General features: G+C 48.0%; 1 protein-coding gene across 1 annotated transcript in view; it reads right to left on the bottom strand.

The window, feature by feature from the left end:
* LOC126108915 (glycine--tRNA ligase) overlaps positions 1–25649 on the bottom strand; it is a 171028-nt gene that overhangs the window by 126524 nt on the left and 18855 nt on the right. The window contains exon 2 of the mRNA XM_049914277.1: positions 18429–18648. Coding sequence (XP_049770234.1) covers positions 18429–18648 — 220 coding nt within the window. The remainder of the gene's footprint in view (positions 1–18428; positions 18649–25649) is intronic.

Genomic DNA, 25649 nt, shown 5'->3' with positions numbered 1-25649 from the left:
GAAACTTCCTGGCAGCTCCTGGCAGATCAAAACTTTTTATTTTTGCCAGCCTCTTTTTCTCTGAGTCTGCTGCGACTCCAAAGCATAAGCGAGCAATCCACAGCAAGTGGAGACACACAATCACCGTCACACCTTGCCGATGTACAGAACCGGTAGCTTTCACACCTCATCTGTAAATATGTTAAACCAAATTCTACAGAGTGGGACGTTCACACTTGCAACTACCTCAAGTACATTTTCACTTACCACAAACAATCCATCAGCAAACAAATCTGTCAGCCTAAGAAAATGAAGTTATTCTGAAGAATCCCATGTAACTCCACACACATGCACGATTGGAAAAGATGAAAGTCATTTTGTGTCAGTCAGCTTTATGACGCATTCGAGAGTGAGTAAGCGACAAGCAATCGGAACGAACAATGTTATCGTATACGTCACCAGTTGCGAGGTACACTCTGACATTCACTTCCACCGAGCATAAGTTAATCCTTCTGCCACTCTACCACTTTCCAGCTCGTGGTACGGTTCCACTGTCCCCTCCATTTTAAATAAGGACTACCGTGTTTAGCACGTTACTTGTTTACAATATGACACGAATGAAGAATAGTGGCTATAAGGCAGTTAGCTTTCACAAAAAGGAACATTACCACTTGAGGAAGCATCTTTTAGTGGAACAAAACCAGTCGTGACCTTTAATAAAAAGTTTCTACAGCCAGTACGGATTGTTTCTTTCAGAGTGTGGAAGTTTGGCTGTGGCTCAAATGGCTCTGAGCACTATGGGACTCAACATCTTAGGTCATAAGTCCCCTAGAACTTAGAACTACTTAAACCTAACTAACCTAAGGACATCACATACACCCGTGCCCGAGGCAGGATTCGAACCTGCGACCGTAGCAGTCCCGCGGTTCCGGACTGCGGCGCCAGAACCGCTAGACCACCGTGGCCGGCTTTTGGCTGTGGATATCCACAATTTAAAACAACACAATCATTGCTATAGTGTTGTCCATAAATGTGGAACTGTTCTTCTACAAGTGCATAAATTAGCCTCTGACTAGCTACTTAAAGTAAAGGAATGCTTGTAGCTCCTACATCTACATATATACTCCACACGCCACCATCTGGCGCAGGGTTGAGGATACCTCATACCACTATTAGTTATTTCCTTTCCTGATACAATCACAACGAGATGGAGAGAAAAATGACTATCTATATACTGCTGTACAAGCCCTAATTTCTCGTATCTTTGTAAGCCTTACACAAAATGTACATCAGCATCTGCAGAACCTTTTTGCAGTCATCCATAAATGCCAGTTCTCTGAATTTCCTCTACAGTGTTTTGCAAAAAGGATATCATCTTCCTTCCACATATTTCAAGTTCACAAAGTATCTCCAAAATACCTGTGCTTTGATCAGACATACCAGTAAAAAATCTAGCAGCATGCCTCTTAATTGCTTCAATTCATCCATTAACCCTAGCATTAACAACACATTTTTCATAACATATAATACCGAGGGGAAGGAGGAAGGGGGAAGTATTTGCACCCACCACCAAAAAACTAAAAAAAAAAATTATTAAATCTGTTTTAACTTCTATCAACAATGTACTTTTAAGTAGATAATGATGTATATGTAGGGTACAAAACCTGAAAATATCTTTTTGCACAATCTTAGCAACACCACCGCATTTTGTGTAATGTTTACATCGAGTGGAGGGGTACTTTAGGAACACTACAAATAACTTGGAAAAAATACAAATTTCGTTAAGTGTCACCGACTTTCATCAATGGCATACTTTTTAAAGTTATACAGATGTTCAAGAAGGTAGATGAACCTGAAAATATGAATATATGAATTTGTTGCAAAAAAATCAGTTCACTGCTAAGACAATTTTTTTTGGTCAAGTGTTTACTGAAAAATTTAAAACGGTTACAAAATATGATACAAGAAATCATTAAAAATAATAATTTTTAAAAGATTTTACAATATAAAGTACCAGACTAGATCACAATATTTTGAGAAGGTGGGAACAAGATCTCGCCCCTCCCCCCAACACTCTACTTGGTGCTGTGAGGGTTAATCCTAATCCGATCTGTGTGTGTGTGTGTGTGTGTGTGTGTGTGTGGGGGGGGGGGGGGGGGGATCCCAAACACTAGAGTAACAGTCAGGAATGGGTCGCACTAATGTTCTACACACAGTCTCCTTTACAGCTGAGCTACACTTCCCTAAAATTCTCCCAATAAACCAAGGATGATCATTCACCTTCCCTGCTACCATCCTTGTTCCATTTGGTACAGCTTTTCAACACGTTACACCTAGGTGTTTAATTGACACAACACCGTCAAGCAGCACCCTGCTAACACAACATTCGAAACTCACAGGGCTCACATTTTTCCCCACATTTGAGCAAGCTGCCATTCATCACACCAACAAGGAAGTTTCTCGGATCCTCCTACAGCGACTCGACGACAACCCTTTACCGTACAGCACAGGCTCATTGGCGGACAGCTGCAGACATTTGCTCTCCCTGTCTGACAGATTGTTTATGTACAGCGTGCTTCACAGTTCACGTTACACATTTGTAGAGGTTGTAGACAGCACTTCGTAGGTGAATTTTTAAGTAGGAACCCGAGTCTGGAAATGTCATCAGATGAATGAACACACACCATCAAAGTCATAGGTGCTGGCACCTGTAAATTTACGATGTTACAATCGTCCGAGGATGATGGAGACAGATAAATGTATCAATCTGAGGTAAAGGATCCCGGTTCAGAACTGAAAGAGTCAAAAGTTACACCGTTCTGATACCTCCGACAGTGGAACACTTGTACCGGTACTGTTGTCGCTAAGAATACTGGGCAGTAGTACGGAGCAAAACGAGAAAAAATGTGCAGTAAACTTGGGCTCCAAAATGCATAAGTTAGGTGCTGTGAGCACTTACCCAATACAGGGATGAGCTTCACACTAGCAAAGATTAACAAGTGCTCACAGTTCCTCAGGTATGAATTTTAGAGTCCATTTTTACTACAATTTTTCTTTTCTCAGTCATACTAGCACCTCTGAAAGTTGCCTGCCCTACAGTCTCAGAAACAATGGTACCGGTACACGTGTTCCGATGTGGAGGTATCGGAACAGTTTTTGCTCGTAACTTTTGACTCGTTCGTTTCTGGCAGAGGGACCCTTATCTCAAATCGATACAGTTATCCTCCTCCGTCACCCTTTAAAGTTCGTGCGGTTCGTCGGTAGGATTAAAAGAGGGGGGAAAGGGACCGAACTACGAGGTCACCGGTCCCTCGTTCCGAATAAAACGATGCCACGAGGGCGAGAATAAAGTGAATGACACTGACGAATCAAAATGAAATGAAAGGAAAAAAATCACAACAACGACGAAGGGTAACAGACACGTAAATGGACAAAAAGGGACAAGAAAACCACAGAAACGCAAGAAACACGACGAAGAGATTAAAACGACAAAGCAGATTTCGACGGCTGGCTGACTGTGAAAATAAAAAGGGAAAGCCAGCCACTCTGCAACACATTACAACATCCACCCTAAAAGCACTAGAGTCGAGGACACAGAGGGACAAAGGACACGCACTAAAACTTAGATCAAACGATAAGACCTACCGTCACAAATAAAATATAAAACTAAATCACAGTCGACGAGGCGTCGTCAGATAAAATTAGCGGTAACGAGTCCGGTAACCCGAGATTTTGTCGCCGGGCAGTCAGAGCGGGACGGTGCACAGAGTACGGGCACCACACCGACACCGAGGTGGGTCCCCCGAGCGTGGCCAGTGCGGAGCCGGCAGAGGACAGCCGATTCCCTGCAAGAGGCCCGCACGGAAGACTTCCTCGACGACACGCAGTTTGTCGTGCGTACCGTTACGCCGTTCCTTCTCCCGAAGCCGAAAAATCCTACGGCGTAAGTCACAGTGCGAGTCAGGTTCGGAGATGCCCATCTCGAGAAGGGGTTTCCGCGTAGCCCGTTCGGCCGACCTGTCAGCAACGTCGGCGTCGCCCGGGATGCAGACGCATCCCGGGGTCCACACGGACGTCACCGAACGACGGGACCGGTTCGGGGCACAGACGGACTCCCGGATAGCCGCCACTACGGGACGGCAGGGGTAGTACTGGTCGATAACTCGTAGGCTGCTCGAGGAGTCGGTACACGGAAGAAACGATTCCACGGGGCACAGACGGATACACTGAAGTGCACGTGAGACGGCCACCGGCTCTGCAGTGAATACACTGCAGCTGTCGGGCGAGGAATGCCGTTCGAAATGGCCTCTGCGGACGTAAGCGAAGCCGACACGACCGTCGGCCACCGAGCCGTCGGTGTGAACGACTTCGGAGCCCCCGAACACGTCGAGAATCGAGAGGAACCGACAGCGGAGAGCGGCAGGAGTAACCGAATCCTCAGGGTCGTGCGAGAGGTCCGGACGAATCTGCGGCACAGGTGTACACTGTGGAGGTGTACGGACGGACCCGGATCGGAGGTGGTAAAGGGAAGGACTCCAGTTCAGACAGAAGGGACCGTATGCAAACTGCGACCGTCAGCCCCGACACGGGCCGCCGACGTGTGGGTGGAACGAGGAGACGGTAATTCGGACGCTCAGGAGAACTACGAACGCGTGCAACGTAACTGGCGAGCAGTTGTGCACGTCGGGTCTGCAACGGAGGGACTCTGGCCTCCACCGGGACACCGGTCACCGGAATCGTCCTAAAAGCTCCCGTCACTAGGAGAACGCCACAGTGGTGCACCGGGTCGAGTAAACGTACGCCGAGGGCGCCGCCGAACCGCAAACCGGACTCCCGTAGTCGAGGCGAGATCGGACGAGGGCTCTGTAGTGCCGCGGCAGAGTAGAGTGATCTGCACCCCATCGGTGTTGCTCAGGCAGTGGCGGGCATCGAGGTGCCGCCGGCACTTCCACTCGAGCTCACGAAGGTGAGGTAGCCGAGTCAATCGGGTGTCGGAAACCGGTCCTAAGAATAGGTACGTCTCCACTACAGTGAGTGGATCGTCACGAAGGTAAAGTTCCGGTTCCAAACGAACGGTACTACACCGACAGAAGGGCACGACACAGGGCTCGGCGGTCGAAAACTGGAAGCCGTGGGCGAGAGCCCACGACTGCGCTCTGTGGACGGCTCCCTGTAGGCACCGCTCAGCAGCACCAGTACCGGCGGAGCAGTACGAAATGCAGAAGTCGTCTGCATACAGAGAGGGTGAGACGGACGGCTCTACAGCTGCTGCTAGACCATTAACGGCCACTGAAAACAGAGAGACACTCATTACAACACAGCCCTGAGCGACTCCATTCTCCCGGATACGTGGGGTGCACCAACTCGGACACGGAAAGTACGGAGCGACAGGAAATTCTGGACGAAAGTCGTGAGCGGGACTCTGGGACCTCACCTGTATAATGTGGCAAGGATACGATGTCGCCAGACGGCAACAAAGTGTCGGTGCCCGAAAAGGCTGTTCGGACGGCAGACTCGAGGGACACGAGATTGTCAGTGGCAGAGTGCCCCTGGCGGAAGCCGCCCTGACACGGAGCCAGTAGGCCACCCGACTCCAGGATCCGACCCGACCGCCGACACGCCGTACGTTCCGGCAGCTTACACAGAACGTCGGTGAGCCTGACGGGCTGAAAGCTATCCGCATCTAGCGGGTGTCTGCCAGGTTCGAGAACCAGAACGACGGCGGCCTCCCGCCACTGTGACAGAAAGACGCCATCGCACCGGATCCGGTCGAAGGTGAACCAGGAGATGTCACTCGTAGTCAGAGGAGAGATGTTTAATCGTCTGACTGTGGATCCGATCCGGCCCAGACGCTGTGTCGGGGCAATGTGAAACTGCACCGAGGAGCTCTCACTCCGTAAATGGGGCGTTACAGGGTTCACTGTGGTGTGTAGTGAACGAGAGGACTTTCCTTTCCGTGCGCCGCTCGAGGGTGCGAAAGGGTGAGGGGTAGTGCGACGCAGAGGCTCGAGCACAGTGCTCGGCAAAGTGCTAGGCAGTGGCATTTGTGTCGGTACACGGCACGCAATCGACGGTAACGTCAGGGACGCCTGTCGGGGTCTGGTACATAAAAATACGTCTGATCTCTGTCCAGACTCGGGAAGGTGACTTACGGCACCTAATGGTCGACACGTACCTCTCCCGACACTCCCGTTTCTGTCAGAGTACACGGGCACAAAGCCGCGTAAAGATTGTCAGATGCTCTAGGGTAGGGTGTCGCTTACGTCGCTGCAGAGCTCGCGGATGCTCTGTAATGGCACCTGTGACTTCCGGCGAGACCGCCGAGGGACTGTTTTTCACTGCGGGCACCGTAAAGAGTGAGGGATCACATTTTCTGCCACAGAAACAATTGTGGTAGTCACCTACTCAATCACTACATAGACTTTAGCGTGTGGGGAGATTCGACAGTGACATCGGAGGTGAAAGTTTCCCAGTCCGCCTCGTTTAAAGCCCATCCGGCAGGCATCCGTGGGCCTGACAACAGGGCAGTGACACGATAGATGGGGAGGTGGTCACTACCACACAGGTCGTCACGTGCTCTCCAGCGGATAGATGGGTGAAGATCTAGGCTGCAAATTGATAAATCAATGGTCAAATAACTGTCACGAACCACACTGAACAGTTTGGCACCCCAGTATGTAAGAGGCAGAGGTCGAACTGAGACAGTAGTTTCGACATCTCTGCCTCTGCCAGTAAGCACAGTGGCACCCCACAAGGGGTTATGGGCGTTAAAATCTCCCAAAAGTAGGAAAGGTTTAGGGACTCGATCAGTCAGTGCAACCGGGAACCAAGTTTCCTGGAGGACAATGCAGAAAGCAGCTGTAAACTTAACAGTTGCCGTAGCTCAGCCAGGTGGTGGAAAAAACCACTGCAATTCCACCGGAAGATAACGTCATCGTGAGACTGCGAAGACATCGAACATTCGACGAGGCTGTCGACCTCAGGGTCACCTGCTGCCACCGACGTTTTGCCCGAAGAGTCTATATCCGCTATATGCACTGTGTCCGAGAGTCCGGCAAGATTCAGGTCCTCAGCGAACGCCAGAATCTCCACCCCATCCTCAGATGCAGAGCTCGTAGGTAACGGTGGTGTGGGTGCCACCCAAAGTTCCCTGTTTTCGGGAGTCTGATTTTTCAATTTCTCGCACCGTTCCTCGGGTTTCCCCGGCCGGGACGACTTCACCGAATCAGTCTGCGGGACTGAGGACGAGCGTAAAGCCCTACGACCAGTCGCTTTTGGGCTCTTCAGCCACTGGCGGGTGTCACCTTTCCCACTGGAAGAGACCTGGGAAGGGAGTGACCCGAGGGACTCCTTCCTAGCAAGAGAAGCCAAAGACGACTTACGCTTCTCCGGCTCAGAAGTGGGGACGGACGTCCCCTACGGTTGTGGGGGGTGTCGCTCCCCGAGTAGGTGGTGCAGGAGCAACAGGGAGGGAAGTGCCCTCCACCGTCAAGGGGGCAGGTGCAGTCTCCCGGTTCTGAGAGGTGACAGGAATTCAAAGAACTGACGGGGCGACAACTGTTCTCGTAGCGGCGGCATATGAGGTGGTCGGCATATAGGTGCTCAAATTTGCTCTTAGCCTCAGTGTAGGTCAGTGGGTCCAGGGTCTTTTATTACACGATTTTCCTCTCTTTCTGTAAAATCCTGCAGTCGGGTGAGCACGGCGAACGGTGCTCTCCGCAGTCGACACAGATGGGAGGCGGGGCAGAGGGAGTATCGGGATGGGACGGATCTCCACAATCTCGACAGGTGGAGCTGGGAGTACAGCAGGGAGACGTACGGACAAACTTTCAGCACTTAAAGCGCCGCATCAGGGGAGGGATATACGGCTCGACGTCACAGCGGTAGACCGTCACCTCGACCTACTCGGGCAACGTGTCACCCTCGAAGGCCGAGACGGAGGCACCGGTGGCAACGCGGTTATCCCTCGGACCCTGACGGACGCGCCGGACGAAATGGACACCTCGACACTCTAAGTCGGTGCGCAGCTCGTCGTCAGACTGCAAAAGGAGGTCCTCGTGGAATATAATACTCTGGACCGTATTTAAGCTCTTATGGGGCGTGATGGGAACAGAAACATCCTCCAACTTTCCACAAGTGAGTAATGCCCGTGACGGGGCAGAAGATGGTGTTTTTTTATCAAAACTGACCCAGAGCACATTTTGGACAAGCCCTCCACCTCCGCAAACCTGTTCTCCAAATGCTCCACAAAAAACAGAGGCTTCACGGACACGAAAGATCGCCCGTCAACTCTCGTACGTAAGAGGTACCGGGGTGAATGAGCTTCACTGTGATCCTTAGCCCGGTGTTCCTCCCACGGTGTCGGCAGGGAGGGGAACGACTCGGGGTTATATTTCTTAGCACTGAAGTTAGACTTTGGCCGCTTAGAGACTGCCGGTGTTTCACCACCGGCAAGAGATGACGGACTACGCTTCGTCGCGTGTCGTCCGCCCCGATGCCACCCACTCTGACCACAGGGGCCCTCCCCACGGGCACCACCCAGCTGCAGCAGAGGCCACATGGCAGGATGGCCACTGCCAGGAGTCCCGAAGCCCCAGGGGGACGGGCATCTACCCCTCGGCATACGTGGGGAGTTAACGGCGCGGGCATCGGCAGAGCGATCCCCGTGTGGTCGGGGGACTACAACCGACAGGCTACACGGCGGCCCCACCACGACCAACTGGCTACCGTGCCGGATATCGGGTGCAAAGAAGTCCACAGTCGTCGTCGGCACAGAAAGTGATACTGCATAGCGCACGGTGGAAAATGCACCCGGGAAGGTGCCCTCGCCGAAGAGATGGAGAATGGGTGGGACTGCAGCGCGATGACGAGAAATCGGTCTAAAGATCTCGACACACGACGGACACTCTGCACCAGGTAAGGCGCCCTTCCCCAGTTGGCTCAATCTTCGAGAAAATTTTGAAAAATGGAGGTCAAATCCAACAGCAGACCATCACATAAAAGTCAAAACGTGTGAGACTCCTTTTAGTCGCCTCTTACGACAGGCAGGAACACCTCGGGTCTATTCTAACCCCCCTAGACCTGCAGGAGTGTTGAAAATTTATATCATCATCACAGAATCAACCCATACATACATACATTTACAGGCCCCTGTGCCTATAACTTTGAAGCCCTCTAATGTCACTGGACGACATTTCTGGACACAGGTTCCTAGGTAAAAATTGATTGACTAAGACCCCTCTACAACTTCTAGAAGTTTGTAACACGAATTGGAATTACGAAACATCCTGTATCTACAGAGATTACAACCGGTCACGCCACATTTTTTCTCGGGCGCTCCTGACGATGCCCTCATCTCCGATGAACACTCACCAATGAGGACAAGGTACGGTTTCCGTTACTTAAGATGACTTTGACCCACTCCCATATCTGGGAACCCAATCCCTATGCTCAGACCTTCGTGTATAGTCTGCACTGTAGCACCACATCTAACACTATACGGAAATCTAGGAATATACAATCTGCCTATTGCCCTTTATCTGCAGTTCACAGGATATCGTGTGAGAAAAGGACACACTTAGTTTTGCACAAGTGATGCTTGCTAAATCTGTATCGATTTGTCAACAGAAGCTGTTCTGTCTCGAGAAAATCTATTACATTAAAACTCAGAATACATTCAAGAATTCTGCAGCAAATTGATGTTAGGGATATTGGCCTGTGATTTGCAGGTCCATTCTATCACCCTTCTTATAAACAGGAGTCACCTGCACTTTTTCCCAGTCACTCGAAACTCTGCATCGGGCGAGATTTATCCGATAAATGTAAGCTGAGTAAGAGTCCAATGTCCCAGAGTACTCTCTGTAGAACTGAATTGTCAATCGATTCAGACTCGGTGACATCTGTTTACAATTCTTTCAGTCACTTCTCGACACCAGGGATCCCTATTACCACGTCCTCCCTAAGGTAGTCCGTGGCATCGGCAGTACGTTCGTACGATCGTCCTGCACGAACGGTTTCTTAAATGCAAAGTTTAAAACTTCAGTTTTCCTTCGGTTGTCTTCTATTGCCACGGCAGACTGGTGTGGCAGTTGTGTGGAAGAAAAATCAGACTTTACAGGTCACATTAGATCAGTCAGGTATCCGTTGTGTCCACCAGCGAGTAAGCGGGGAGTTACCGATATGATTGGTGCTCTCCTGTATCCCACCTGTTTTGAGGTTCATTCTGTCATTCACATCCTACAAGCTGGAGTCAATGTGGTCGAGATTTGTTGTCAATTGTGTCACTTGTACAGTGATGGGATAACGAGTGACGGTGTCGTCAAAGAGTTGGGCAGATGTGCGCAATGAAAGTGGTCCGAAAAGGTGCCCACACATGACTGATGAACTCGTGCAACTGACATAACTGTGTGTACTAGAAATTGGTTCAAAATTTCCAAATTTTCTGATAATGTGCCACCCTCTTTTAAAATTGTCACACAGAGATTAGGTTACCATTGAGTTTTGTGCAGGGTGGGTACCAAAATGCCTAACTCATGTCACAAAACTGAAATAATGAGTTCGGCTTTCACATTCCTTCAGTATTACAGTGAAGAGAGGCAGCAATTTCTCAACATAATCACGACTGGGGATGAGAGAGAGGTGCAGCACTTGAACTTTGAAACTAAGTAAAATCCCAAATATAGCATGCACATTCATTCTTTCATAAAGCCCAAAACACGTAAGCAAACACTGTAAAACTGTAAAATAATGGTTGCAACTTTTTATGATCACAAAGGAATATTGACAATAGATTTCGTGACAGTAAAGCGTGACGATACTGTAATGTCACAAGTTTACTGTGAGATTTTTATGAAACTTTGAATGCAAAAAATAAATAAATAAAAGGAGAAAAACAAGTGTAGGATGATTACTGAAGGGATTGCTGTCCTTCACGGCTACCACCAACCCCGTACTGCGAATCAAATGAAGAAAAATGGCTGGGAGACTGAACGTCCTCCATATAGTGCAGATTTGGCAGAAATCTTTTGTAACCTAGTTTGGCTCCCGAAATGGCACACATGATGAGTGGTATCCCGTGCTTCAACTGATCCAATTTTTAATACAGCTGAAAGTTTATTTAACTATAAAACTACAGTGTAACTTACATTAATAGCATGTCAATGACATCGCTTTTCCCACCAAAGACTGCACTGGTATCGTTCGTATTGCAATTAACAACACAAAAAAAGAAATAAAAAATTTACATCCGTGAAATAAATCTTTGGCATTCTTCCAAGTTCTCAACATCATAAAAAATTACTTTGTTGACAAAAAAGTTTAGGGGTACGCATCCCCCAGTGTTCTCCCAGAAAAACAGCACTGGGCGTAACTATCGAGAGTGACCTTAAGTGGAATGAGCGTATAAAGCAGATAGTGGCAAAATCAGATGCCAGACTCACATTCGTAGGAAGAATCTTGAGGAAATGTAACTCATCCACGAAAGAAGTGACTTACAAGGCAGTTGTTCGCTCTATTCTTGAGTATTGTTCATCCACCTGGGATCTCTATCAGGTAGGACTGATAGAGAAGATCCAATGAAGAGCGGCGCATTTCATCACTGGATCATTTAGCTGGCAAGAGAGCGTTACGGAGATGCTAAACAAATTGCACTGGCAGATGTTACAACAGACGCGTTGTACATGACGGAGAGATTTACTACTGAAATTTCGGGACAGCACTTTTCGGGAGGAGTCGGACAATATGTCACTTCCCCCCACATACACATCACATCTCGATCACGAGGAGAAAATTCGAGAAATTAAAGCCAATACAACGGCTTACCGACAATCATTCTTCCCACGCACTATTCACGAGTGGAAGAGTGTCGGAGGGATCAGACAGTGGTACCAAAAGTACCCTCCGCCACACACCACTAGGTGGCTTGCGGAGTATGATGCAGATGTAGACATAAGCCACATCCAGTCACTGGCTTTTAGTTAGCAGCTTTTTGAACTGCTCCTACTTTTAATGTGGTCCCTTAATTATAAAATTGTTAAGGCTTTCGTGGCCACCTGTTGACAAACTGTCTATCGGCTTCTGTCTCTGGTTCTTCGGCTGAAATTCGTCTGACGATTTTACTGACATTTCGCCAGCACAAGTGGCTGGCATTGTCAAAGCTTCACCCTCCAGTTCAGAAGGAGATATAATTTCAGAAAGGCAGACTGGTCCAAATTCACCAGAATACTAGAAGAGAGAGTCCAGACATATAGCCCAGACCCAGAAAACTATGACAGCTTCGTGGACACCGTCAAAATCTGCTCGCGAGCCTCTATTCCGAGGGGATGCAGAACAAGTTACACACCGGGACTCACCCAGGAAAAAGTAGCCCTACTGGAAGAGTATCAAATGCTCTTCGAAAGAAACCCCTTCAGTGAAGAAACCCTCACCAAAGGAAGAGTTATAACCTCCCGGATATCAGAAGTGAGAAGAGAGCAATGGACCAAACTGATGGAGGAAACTAATTTTGGCAGAGATAGTCAAAAGGCCTGGAAACTCATAAAACGCCTAGCCAATGACCCCACCAAAACAAATCTACACGCGAATGTCACGGCAGACCAAATTGCATACCAGCTTCTCACAAATGAGAAACCATCAAGATACTACAACCTAAAGACAAGAAAAAGAGGGGCATAGAACAAACCCCCCCCCCCCCCCCTCAGGAGACCAAAGAACTATCCAAGCCATTTACCTCGGCAGAACTGGAGAAGGCGATAAGTAAACGCAAAATGCGGAGAGCAGCCGGCCTCGACGATATACGCGTCGAGCAAATAAAGCATTTTGGACCTGTAACAAGGAAATGGCTAGTCGATATGACGAACAACTGCACGACATCCTGCAAAATTCCAAAAATCTGGAGAAAATCGCAAGTCACTGCCATCCTAAAACCAGGCAGAGAACGTGACAATCCCAAAAACTACAGGCCGATCTCTCTGCTGTGCCATACGTACAAGGTTTCGGAAAGGATGATACTCCACAGAATCACGGACGCCATCGAGCCCCTCCCGATCCCACAACAAGCAGGATTCAGTAGGGCAAATGCCATACGTCACAGGTGCTAAAATTAACGCAACAGACAGAGGACGGGTTCGAGAACAGGAAGACCACCGGGGTTGTCGTCCTAGACCTATCGGCAGCCTACGACACAGTCAACCACAGACTGCTCCCGGGGAAAATATACGCGAGCAGGGACTACAGACTAACCTCACCGATTGGAAACCTACTCCAGAATCGAAGATTCTTCGTGGATTTTCAGGGACAGAGAAGCCGGTGGAGGATACAGAAAAATGGCATCCCCCAAGGAAGCGTACTGGCCCCAACACTTTTTAATATATATATTAACGACCAGCCCCTCCCCCGAGGCACCGAAAGCTTCACATATGCAGACGATTGCACCGTTACCGCTCAAGCAGACAGCCTTGAAACTGTCGAACAGAATCTGTCAGAAGCCCTCGAACAGCTTGCCACCTACCATAAGGGGAACCGTCTCAAACCCAACCCAGGGAAAACCCAAACCTGTGCCTTCCACCTACAGAACAGACAATCTGCAAGAAGACTACAACTTAACTGGGAAGGAGAGCCCCTGGAACACTGCGAAACACCAAAATACTTAGGCGTCACCTCAGATAGAGCACTCACCTATAAAAAGCACTGCACGAACACTAAACACAGAGTAGCCGCGAGAAACGACATCGTGCACAAACTGAGGGGCACTACACGGGGGGCACAGCCTGGAATAGAGAAAACCACAGCTGTTTGCTCTGTGCTATTCGACAGTGGAGTACGCGTGCCCAGTGTGGTACAATTCTAGCCACGCCGAGCGAGTGGACGTACCGCTCGACGAATCCTGCCGCACCGTCGCGGGCTGTCCGAGACCGACCGTGACCGATAAATTGTACTGCCTGGCAGGCGTGGTGCCACCAGATATTAGAAGGAAAGTAGCGGCCGGGAAGGAAAACACAGAGGCGTCGCCCTCACCTGCCCACCCGCTGTACAAACCCCAGCCAGCCCGCCGTCTACTAAAATCTAGAAAAAGCTTCCTGCACGCAGCAGAAAACATCGTCGTGACACCGCAGCGAGTGAGGCTGGCAATGTGGCAAGAAGAAAACGCGCGCCTCGGGGAACAGTTAGTCCCGAACGGAGAACTCATTTCCGGCCGTACGGAAGGATGGACGACACGGAAATCTCTTAACAGGCTGGGCTCTGCTGTCACACGATCCAAAGAGAATATGCACAAGTGGGGCCTCTTGAATGAACTGGCACCGTGTGACTGTGGACACACTCGAACCACCGTCCACCTCACGCAGTGTGTGCTGTGCCCGAGCACCTGCACCGTGAAGGATTTGACGAATGCCACCCCGGGAGCACTGGACGTGGCCAGGTTCTGGTCCGAGACTTCGTAAAATAAAAAACTACTCGACCCTGCTTATATATCTGTATACTTTTATACTCTTTTTGTATTTGTTATATACTCGATATGTACGTGTCAATTATTCTGATTTTATGTACGATGCTTCTGACACGATTAAATTAATAAACCCTCCACTGCCGGAGGTGAACTAGAGCTGAGCCGAAACAGAAGCCAATAGGCAGTTTGTCCCTTTATTGCTACTGCTGCTAGCTATCTAATGGTACAGGAGGTTTTGGCAGAGTAGACTTTAAGGTACAGCTACCTTCCATTTTGCTCGGTAGCAAGACTTTTTTAATAGGAATGGCACAGACGTACATTCTTTCAACTCGTGACTACGGCACGTTATTTCACATCGCCATATGCTTTCCCACTAAATTAAAAACTTGCTCGCCACTCACAGAAAGTGGAAAAAAGTTTCACTGTGTTCTTCTGTTTATACATAAGCTTTAAGTCACCAGTTTCCAAGTAGGGGTTGTACTACAGCGGTTCTGTACTGCCTGTGTTCAGTACGTTTCTTCATCACTCAATGATTCTCAATGCTTTTCATGGAACTTTTTGTAATGTTTTTCTTCCTTTTGCGTGTAAATCACTAATTCAAACTGTGAACAGCCGGGATAGTTGGTCCCGCATTGCTCAACAGATGGCAGCAATTTTAAGAATCCGGTTCACCAGTTCACTTCCTCTTTCGTTCTCTCTACTCGTGCTCCGCACTCACCAACGGTACACCGTGTCCCGTATTCTTCGGCACGGGATTCAGTGTCAGAGCACAAAATTATCACACCTGACGGAGGGCACGTAATGGTCCTAAATTGGTTGTGGTTTAAGTACTGGACAAAAAAACCTGAAGCAGTATTTTCAACCTCTCCTATCCGAGTACAGATTGTACATAAAATTTTTATCTACTTTTTATTTTTATAGCCAGCTGGAGGTTAATCTATGAATAGCCCTCAAGAAAAAAAAAAAAAAAAAAAACGGTGGATAAACAAACCAGCATGTAACAAGGTGGTGTTATCCGCTTCACCTGTTCCTCAGAGTTTAAGCAAGACATGTACCAGAAGGCAAGCACAAGAATCAATCTGATCACTAATGTGTGCAAGATTTTTGATCACTGCATACACGATTAATGTAATTATCTTCACATCAACATCTAAATCGACACAGACACTGTGCAATCCCCTTACGGCACATGGCAGAACATACACTGTACTGTTACTAGTCATTTCCTTTCCTGTTCACTCGCAAAAAGGAAAAAATGGCTATTTATACGGCTCTGTACGTGCCCTAATTTCTCGTATATTGTTGTCTTAGTCCTTACACGCAATGTATGTTGACAGCAGTAGAATTGTTTGACAGTCAGCTTCAAATGCTGGTTCTCTAAATTTTCTGAATAGTGTTCCTCAAAATGAATGTCACCTTCCCTCCAGGGATTCCCATTTGACGGTGGTGGTGGTTAGTGTTTAACGTCCCGTCGACAACGAGGTCATTAGAGACGGAGCGCAAGCTCGGGTTAGGGAAGGATTGGGAAGGAAATCGGCCGTGCCCTTTCAAAGGAACCATCCCGGCATTTGCCTGGATCGATTTAGGGAAATCACGGAAAACCTAAATCGGGATGGCTGGAGACGGGATTGAACCGTCGTCCTCCTGAATGTGAGTGCAGTGTGATTGCCATTCGAGTTCCCAAAGCATCTCTGTAACATTTACGTGTCGTTCGAACCTACTGGTAACAACTCTGGCAGCCTACCTCTGAACTGCTTTGATGTCTCCCTTCAATCTGACCTGGTACAGATCCCGAGCAATAGAACAGTACTCGAGAATAGACCATACCAGTCTCCTATATACGGTCTGCTTTACAGGTGCACCACTCTTTCCTAAAATTCTCCCAATAAACCAAAGTCGACCACTGGCCTTCCCTACCACTGTCCTCACTCGCTAATTCCATTTCGTATCACTTTGCAATGTTACGCCCAGATTAAATGATGTGACTGTGTCACAAAGGACACTACTAACACTGTACCTGAACATTACAGATTTTTTTTCCCAACTCATCCACATTAACTTACATTTTTCTACATTTAGAGCTAGCTGCCATTCATACTCCTACCGTCACTCATCTTCGACACCTTACCGTACACCGCAGCATCGGCAGCTAACGACGAGACGTCTCCTCAGACAGACACGTCTGGACATTTCTTTATTTGGAGCTACAGAACCCTTAATACCTTTCAAAGTAGTCATCTCCGTAATGCCCAAACTTCTCCCAGTGCTCCCGCCGTTGTCAGAAAAACTTCTGTAATGTGTCTTTCGGTCAGGTGATCGGCCAGGGTGAGAGATTCTGCACGGTGTCTTCTTCTGACTCAAATTGTGCTTCCTTCAGGGGCATTTTCAGCTCAGGGGGCCAGATGGGCAGGTGGGCGTGGGAGCAGGTAGTGTGACTAATCACACAAATGTTACGTTAAGCAAATGAAGTATTAATCGCACGTGCAGAATGGGTAGGTGTGTTACTGTAATGGTGCTGGCAAGTTTCTGCTGCCCACACATCCGGTCATTTGCAGCACACAGCACTAGGAAGTCAGCAGAGAGTGTGCCAGTAGGATTCCTCTCCGACAGTTTGGCCTCGTGGCATGTACTAGTGATTTCCAAACCCACGAGGGTCAGAGAGAACGGCCGACGTTGCTCCGATAACGCTACGGACTTGTCGTACATTTTTTGTCACCGAGTATGTCGGGTGCATCTACTTTGCATCTCAGTTCCCAGATCGTATCTACAAACTGAGGTTTCACTGCCCGCGATCACAACGCTCGGCAAGTCGAGGTTACCGTTCGCACCGTCCGGCACGCGGTGTTCGATTCCCACAGTGTCACTTGCGATCCACCGTCAGCAGTTTCGGTATAAATTCTGCAGACCCTCGCCTCGCAAACAGATTGTCAGTCGAAACGGAAGGCACCGATTTGACGCTCACCCGCCCGACACCTGCACTCACTCGACGGCACAGTTATTTCTGCTCACTCGGGGCACAGCTGGACGAGGTTCGCCGTCCGCCGGCGTGCAGACATCTCCGAAGCAGTCGTACCGGTCCCCTATCCCGGAGTCGCCGAGGGGACCGTCCCCGATAGCCTGTCGAATCTTGCGAACGTTTTCCCTCTCTGCCCATTCTGTACTTACGATTGACACTTCACTCGCTTAACAAAACATTCGTGTGGCTAGTAACCCTCCCTCCCTCACCGAAGCGGCCCTACGTGGATTTTTACAATTTCCCCGAGCTGAAAGTGCCCCTAAAAGGAAAGCAGTTGGAGTCGGGACTGGACACTGTGCAGAATCTGTCACCCGGCCGATCACCGACCGAAAGACGGATTGTAGAAGTTTTTCCGACAGAGGCAGGAGCACTGTGCGAATCGCGAGCACCGACAAGAGGACCGCTCCGAAGAGGAATAGGGCTCGGTGTCTCCGAACTGACAGATGTCCGGGCACAGGTGTCTGTCAAGACGTGCGAAAGTAATTACGTACGCAGCGATCAGATTGCAACCACGTACACACCGACTAGATCGTCGACGCTCGTGCTCGTGTTCTGGTACACGCGTCACTTAAACTCTGAGGAACGGGTGAAGTGGATATCGATCCCTCACGATTTTGTAGATATCACACCGAGCACGTGACGTAACACTCCGTGTCATCACCGGCATTTTCCTCGCCCTGTACAAAAGTGACAGAATTTGAGAACGGATAAAGCTGTGGTCGAATGACTGACACAACTGTTTTTATTGTGTAATTTTCTACCTCGGATTCGACGCATTACTGCTGCTCGATTTGTTACATTTTCTACAACTTGCCGGGATCTGACAATCGGCCGGACTCTCTGCCAGCTGCAGACACTCTCTGCCCGCACGGAAAAGTTCACGACTGCACACGAATCTGCCACACGTCTCCACCTAATAGAGTCTCTACGGGAAAGACGGAGGTGTGATACTTTAATACGCTTCACACGGTGCTCACGAACTGGACTTACCACCGTAGATGGCGAACGACTGGTCGAGGAAGAAGCGCCTCTTGAGCAGGTCCTCCATGCGCGCGCGGTCGAACGTGGCGCCGCCCTCGCCGGCCGCCGGCGCTGACAGTGCCAGCTCGCGGTCCTCCAGCACCTTCTTGCGCACCTTCAGCTCCGCCACCGCCTTCTTCACGTCGAGCTCCGGGGCGCCCGAAGCCTTCAGCTCGCGTACCAGGTCACCCTGAAACGTTTCCGGCAATGCGGAGCTTAAATGTGTATTCGATGTGTAACACGGCTGTAACGTGTCGAGATGAGAAAAATACCTCGTACGAACTGTTTCTAATGACGCTTAGAAAGTATATAAGAGACAGAAAGTAAATGTACTGCGACCGTAGTCGGCTTTTTTTTTACGTTTTTAGGGTAGGCAACACTGTGTGGTAGAGGGGGATCTCCTGACCAGAGTGAGCATCACAGGAACACGATACTACGTAAACTCACGTCGTAATGTCCAGATGCGTGAAAGATGACACTAACAAATCTTCCTGCATGCTGTAATCTGTTTCCTACTCCCGGAAAGAATAAAAACCAGACGGTAAACAGTTTACATTGAAGGTATTATGAACACAGCTAGTGTGTTAAAGTGGTTTAGGGAGTTTATGGACAGACAACAAATGTTTGTGACGAGAGTGGAAGACTTCCCAGGTTGACAAATGAGTTTTCACAAATAATTGAGGAAACAGTTCGTGAAGACTGCCAAATGACAGGGAAAAATTTCTGCGACGTTCCCATAACTCCTCAGAACTCCCTCAGATGCGATACTCTCGGAATCGCAGTGCTACTGGGAATCTGTGTGCGAGATTGGTCCCGAAACAGCTGACAGAGCAGCACGAGAAAAATTGGGCGAATAGCACCCACGAGTTTCTCGAGCGACTCCAATTGGAAGACAATTTTCTGGGCTCTATCGAGACTCGATATGAAACTTGGGTGGCTCCTTCCTTGCTTGGGACAAACCCATGTGCCTAAAAATTTGAAACCACAATATCAGACAAACAAACCATAGTCTCAGAGTTTTGGGGTCAAGAGGCGCCATATTGGTTAAATTTCTGTCTCGGGATGAGACCATCAATGCACAACGATTTTATGAGATTCTAAAATTCTCAAAAGGAGCATTCAAAACAAAAAGAGGGAAATACTGACAAGAGGAGTGTGCTCGTTGCACAACAGCTTAAGTCCTCGCACTGCATAACGAGGTGCTGTTTGACTCACTTGGTTCGGATGTATGAAGCCCCCCCCCCCCTCACATTACCCAGATTTGGTGGCACCTACAGATTGTCATCTCTTCACCTCCCTGAAGTCAGACAAAAGTGGAATTAAATTTTCAGCCAGTGACAAAGTGGAGAAAGTTGTTCTGAAGTGGGGGCAGAAGCAGGCAGGAGAGTTCTTCTAGGAGGGTATAAAGAAGGTCGTGTCATGGCTCACCACATGCTTTGAACGAGATGGTGGTTATATGGAAAAATAGCCTATAACTGTATCCACAACACTCTGATTTTTTTCAAATACACTGCTTCTAAAATGTATAAAAAATCTAGTACAGTTATTTTCTGCACATGCCTCTTACTTCTATTCACAGCTGCAGTATCCACAAAGCCAGGCCTAATAGCAACGTACGAGCGTAGGCAAAGGTTTAATTATCACCTCTCTAAAATAAAATTAAGTAAGCTATTTTTTGTTTGTTTGCAATTATAGATATTTTGTCATGCACTTTCTGCAGTTTTTGTACACATTGATATCCTTGATAACAAAAAGTCATATGGATTGGCCTGCATCATCTCCAACATTTACCCTGCTGCCAAAAATGAACCACCACACGAAACTCCATTTCACCTACATCCATACTCTGCAAACCACAGTGAGGTGCATGGCAGAGGGTATGTCCCATTGTCTCTTATTAGGATTTCTTCCCGTTCCATCACATATGGAGTGCAGGAAGAATCATTGTTTGAATGTCTCTGAGCATGCGTAATTATTCTAATCTTATCCTCGTGATCCCTATGCGAGAGATACGTAAGGTGTTTTACATTCCTAGAGCAAACCTGAGACAATTGTATATGTTAAATATACCATGTTATTCCTAGATGGTACCGGGTGCCACACACTTTAGCACTATTCTTGGGTGGGTCGCACAAGTGATTTGTAAGCAATCTCTTTAGCAGACTGATTGCACTTCCCCAGTGATCTACCAGCAAACCGAAGTCTACCACCTGCTTTACCCACAAATGAGCCTTTGTGATCACTCCATTTCATAACCCTACAAAGTGTTTCACACAGGTATTTGTACAAGTTTGCCGATTCCGACAGCAACTCACTGATCTTATAGTCGTAGGAAACTACATATTTTCAATTTGTCAATGCATAATTTTACATTTTTGTACATTTAAATTAAGCTGTCAACCTTTGTACCACTTTGAAATCTTATTGAGATCTGACTGAATATTTGTGCAGCTTCTTTCAGACAGTATTTGATTATAGATAACTGCGACATCTGCAGAAAGTGTGAGGTTACTATTAATATTGCCTGTAAAGTCATTAATAGGTAACATGGAAAGCAAAGGTTCCTTGGGGCACACTAAGTACTTCTACATCTGACAATTGACAGGCTGTGCTATTTTGTTTCGCCTTCACCAGCAGCACGCTACAGTACTGTGGCACAGGGATTCAATGAGTATGAGAACTGAAAACAAATAAAAAAATTATTAAAATGAAATTTTCACTCTACAGTGGAGTGTACGCCGATATGAAACTTCCTGGCAGGTTAAAACTGTGTGCCGGACCGAGACTCGAACTCGGGACATTTGCCAAAGGCACACAGTATTAACCTGCCGGGAAGTTTCATATCAGTGCACACTAAGTTGTAGAGTGAAAATTTCATTTTAGAAACATCCCCCAGGCTGTGGCTAAGCTGTGTCTTCGCAATATCTTTTCTTCCAGGAGTGTCAGTTCTGCAAGGTTCGCAGGAGAGTTTCTGTGAAGTTTGGCAGGTAGGAGACGAGATACTGGCAGAATTAAAGCAGTGAGGACGAGGCGTGAGTCGTGCTCGGGTAGCTCAGTCAGTAGGGCACTTGCTCGCGAAAGGCAAATGTCTAGAGTTCGAGTCTCAGTCCGGCGCACAGTTTTAATCTGCCGGGAAGTTTCAAACAAAAAATTAATTATGAACCAAATTTTGTTGAAGCATTAATTAAGGCTTTGTGTCATCTACATCCATATGCTGACAATCAACGTAAACTGCACTGCAGCTGGTATTTCCCACTGCACCGATCACCAGTGCTTCTTCCCATTCCGTTTACCTACGAAGTGCAGGTAGAGTGACCGTTCCGATGCCTCCGTACACACTCTAATTAGTCTAATCGCGTCCTCTCAAACCGTACGGAAACAGTACTTAGGGAGTAGTTGTACACTGCGATTCTCGTCATTTAAAGGTGCATCTTAAAACTTGATACACAGGCTTTCTTGGCATACTTTGGGTCTACTCTTCACAGTGTGCCAGTACTGCCGTTTCAGGGGAGTCTCGCGCTAGTGAAACACCCGGCTGCACTGACGTTTCAGAACGCAAAACTGACATCACACGACCGTACCTCGTCAGTTTCAGAGAACACCTGATTGTGCGGGCTCTACCATTCTGAAAGTAGATACACTCGTCTACTCCCATATTGCACACTTTTTCCCCACTTCAGTTGCTTTTCTTGTCTTTTTTTGTTTTTGTTTCCATTTGATATTTACTGCCAAAATTTATTTATTTTTGATACCATTTATGCCATTAAAGAGACGAATTCAGTAAGCGGGTTCAAAATTATGTAGACTGCAATAGGATTTCGGAGATTCAGAGCCTTATACGGGCATAGTGGAAGTCTTCAGACTGAACATCACAACGACAACAACGTCACGGTGGGGACTGTGACTGTTTAAGGGGGGTAGGACGTCAAATGGGCTGACTTGGAGCAAATAAATTCATAAAACAGCATGACCAGGAAGGATTTAGGATTCATACTCATAGCAGTGGAAGCTCAAAAACGTAACAAAACACATTTTTTTTTTTTTTTTTTTTTTTTTTTGAAAATATCATCATTTTTTCCACTTACTACTGGCTGCATTTGTTGCTATAGGTACACTTTTCTTCCTAAGAAAGAGAGATTCTTCGATGACTTTTGTACAGCATAAAACCATAGTTACTGGTGTATGAAACTCTAGAAGTTAGTTACATATGCAGTGTAGTGTGACCCCTTTGCGGGTATTTAAGCACTGACACGTAGGTGAGGGATTTGTGTGGCATTCGGGTCTTTCCGACGGGTGTGTGGTAAATGTGGAAATGTGAAGTGTGACGACACGACATTATTACCAAATGCATCCAAAAAGGACTGACGTGATGTTATTCTCTTCTGTTCTGCCAAATGTCAAACATTGGTAGGCATCTGTCACAACACGTCTGATGAAAACCTGTGTACCATTCCATTTCTGATGAAAACCTGTGTACCTATAGCAGCAAATGCAGCCAGTAAAAAGTGAAAAAAATGATGAAATTTCACATGTACAAAAAGCTATTTTGCTATGTTTTTGAACTCCCACTGCGACGAGTGTGAGTCCGCAATCCTTCCTGGTCGTGGTGACAAAGTTTTATGAATTTATTTGTAAAAGTATAGACAGTAGAAATTAAAATGTCCTGTGGTGATGTCCTGCTCCAAGTCGGCCCGTTTGACGTCCTACCCCCCTTAAACAGTCTGCTATTACTTGCCCATTATGTAAGTTATAAAAAAGGAGAGTCTCCATAATTTAAATACACGGTAAAGGAGAATACCTAAACTCAAACAGGGGCTTAAGGAGTTTCTAGGTTTACATGCTTTATGATTTTAATTGTCTTTTTTGTATTCTGAAAACTCATTTAGCTGCTGTCAAATTACCCCAGAATATGACCCCATACAGTGACGAAATAAACACTACGACCACCTGCTTATTAGCTCGTACGTCCGTCTTCGGAACGAAACTGATCACCGATTCTGGGTATCGGGGACCCGACAGTTTGTCGGCAGGTTTGTAGAGGTAAGTGCCATCGGATAGCCGACAGCCTCACTGTAATGGTAGCTCCGGTCCCTGCCAGATCACCTAACTTGAGCACTGTCGGGCTGACCCGGCACTCGGTCGGGTGACCGTTCGGGTCTGCAGAGCGTTGCTGGCAAGCTGGAAGCACTCGGTCCCTGTGAAGCCGACTGAGGAACTACTCGACTGAGAGGTGGCATCTCTGCTCACGAAATCTGATAACGGCCGGGAGAGCAGCGCGCTGACCACTGCCCCTCCGTATCCGCATCCAGCGACGCCCGTCGGTAGAGGATGACGTGGCGGTCGGTCGGCACCGCTGGGCCTTCCGAGGCCCGTTCAGACGGAGTAGGAGGAGAAGAATGTGGCATTAGACGTCTATGCACCGGTCGTGTAATTGGTGCAAATAACAGGCCGGCGATTTGCGTACACAGTGACGGTGCCCGATAGTGACCTAGACAGGTTCCGTAAGATTTACATCGGGCGAATTTGATCACAGAGGCATCGACGTGAGTTCACTATAATGCTACACAGAGCACTGCAGCAGGGATCTGGCTCCGAGGCACGGACAATTATACTGCTGAAAGATGAAGTCACTGTCAGGAAAGACACCGAGCGTAAAGGGATGCGGCAGTTCACAAATGTCGACTTGTCTCCCATTAGTACCACAGGCCCACACAAGCGGAGGTAAATGTCTCCCGTAGCACGACACTGCTCCCGTAAGCCCGCATCCGTGGCGCACTGCACATTTTGAGGTCTTTCACCTCGACGACAGTGTCTGTGGAGACAACCGTCGACCTCGCTCGTGCTGCGAAACAACTGTGTGTGCACCAGCATTGTGTTCTTTTGACACGTGAACATTTGACCAGCTTCGCTCGTTCACAGGCACTGAGTAATAATAATCCGCCCCTAGTGAAAGTCCCTTATCTCAATCTATTTCCCCATTTGCAGCGCACATCTTCCCCCGCCTGTGTCTGCTCCGCTTACACACTTCTGCTACCCCGTCACGAGCCTGGGTCGCCATCAGCCGGCATCTGAAGTCACAGAGGTCAGTGGTCGGTTGGTCGGTTGTTTGAGGTTGAAGGGACCAAACAGCAAGGTCATCAGTCCCTTGTTTCAAATAGGCTCCATTGCGCTAATGGGACTTCGCAGTAAAGTCAGAAAAATAAAACGGAAAGAGGTAAAAACGGAAAAGGACAGTCAAGTTGTCATTGGTAAAAGCAAAATGAGGGAAGTCGGCAAGAGACCCAACACTATGCTGAAGCAGCATAGGCAAGACCACCTGTGATGTAAAACGTACAACTACTAGAATGTAGAAAGGGCGTATGGAAACAGAAAGATTAACCAAGCCTTAAAAAAGGGGTAAAAACAGAGTAAAAGGGGAAGAAAAGAGGATTTCGGTCAGGGAGGGGAATCGGGAATCTCCGAACACTGCTTACAGTGGGAGACACCCAAACACTCACCGCCCTGCCCCAACACCAGAGAGAGATTAAAAACCTTAAAACTGAGAATAAAAACCACTTTCCCGGAGGAAACCGAGAACCAGAGAGACCATCTGGGAATCGTCAGCCAACATCAAAGGTAAAGTGTTGGGGAGCCTATACTTAGCACGCAGAGCCAAAAGAAGGGGGCATTCAACCAAAATGTGGGCTACCGACTGGAAGGCTCCACAACCACATCGTGGGGGTGGCTCATCACGCAAAAGAAAACCACGGGTCAGCCTGGTATGGCCAATGCGGAGACGACACAGTGTGGTCGAGTCGTTTCGGGAGAGGCGTAGGAAGAACGCCACGGGCCTGGTGTCACCTTAATTGCACGAAGTTTATTAGACAGGGGAGTAGCCTCCCAAGAAGCGGCCCATGACTGTGTAAAGAGGGATTTGATGTGAAGCCGTAAATCCGCTGCAGGGGGGGTTACAGAAAAATACCCACATGGCCAGGGACCCAAAGGAAGTCAATGGAATAACCAGCACGGTGAATATCAGCGAGATGGTCACAGATGGCAGAGACCGAGGGATGGCGCGAAAAACACCGGTCAATAGCAAGAAGGCCACTCATCGAGTCCGTACATAACAAAACGCGGTTGTGTTGGGACTGTTTAATAAAGGTAAGGGCCTGGGAAATTGCCATCAATTCCGCAGCAAACACCCCACATGTA

Source organism: Schistocerca cancellata, chromosome 11 (assembly GCF_023864275.1).
Source record: "Schistocerca cancellata isolate TAMUIC-IGC-003103 chromosome 11, iqSchCanc2.1, whole genome shotgun sequence".
NCBI lineage: Eukaryota > Metazoa > Arthropoda > Insecta > Orthoptera > Acrididae > Schistocerca > Schistocerca cancellata.
The sequence above is the reverse complement of the archived record's forward strand: the minus strand, read 5'-3'. Positions and strand labels throughout refer to the sequence as shown.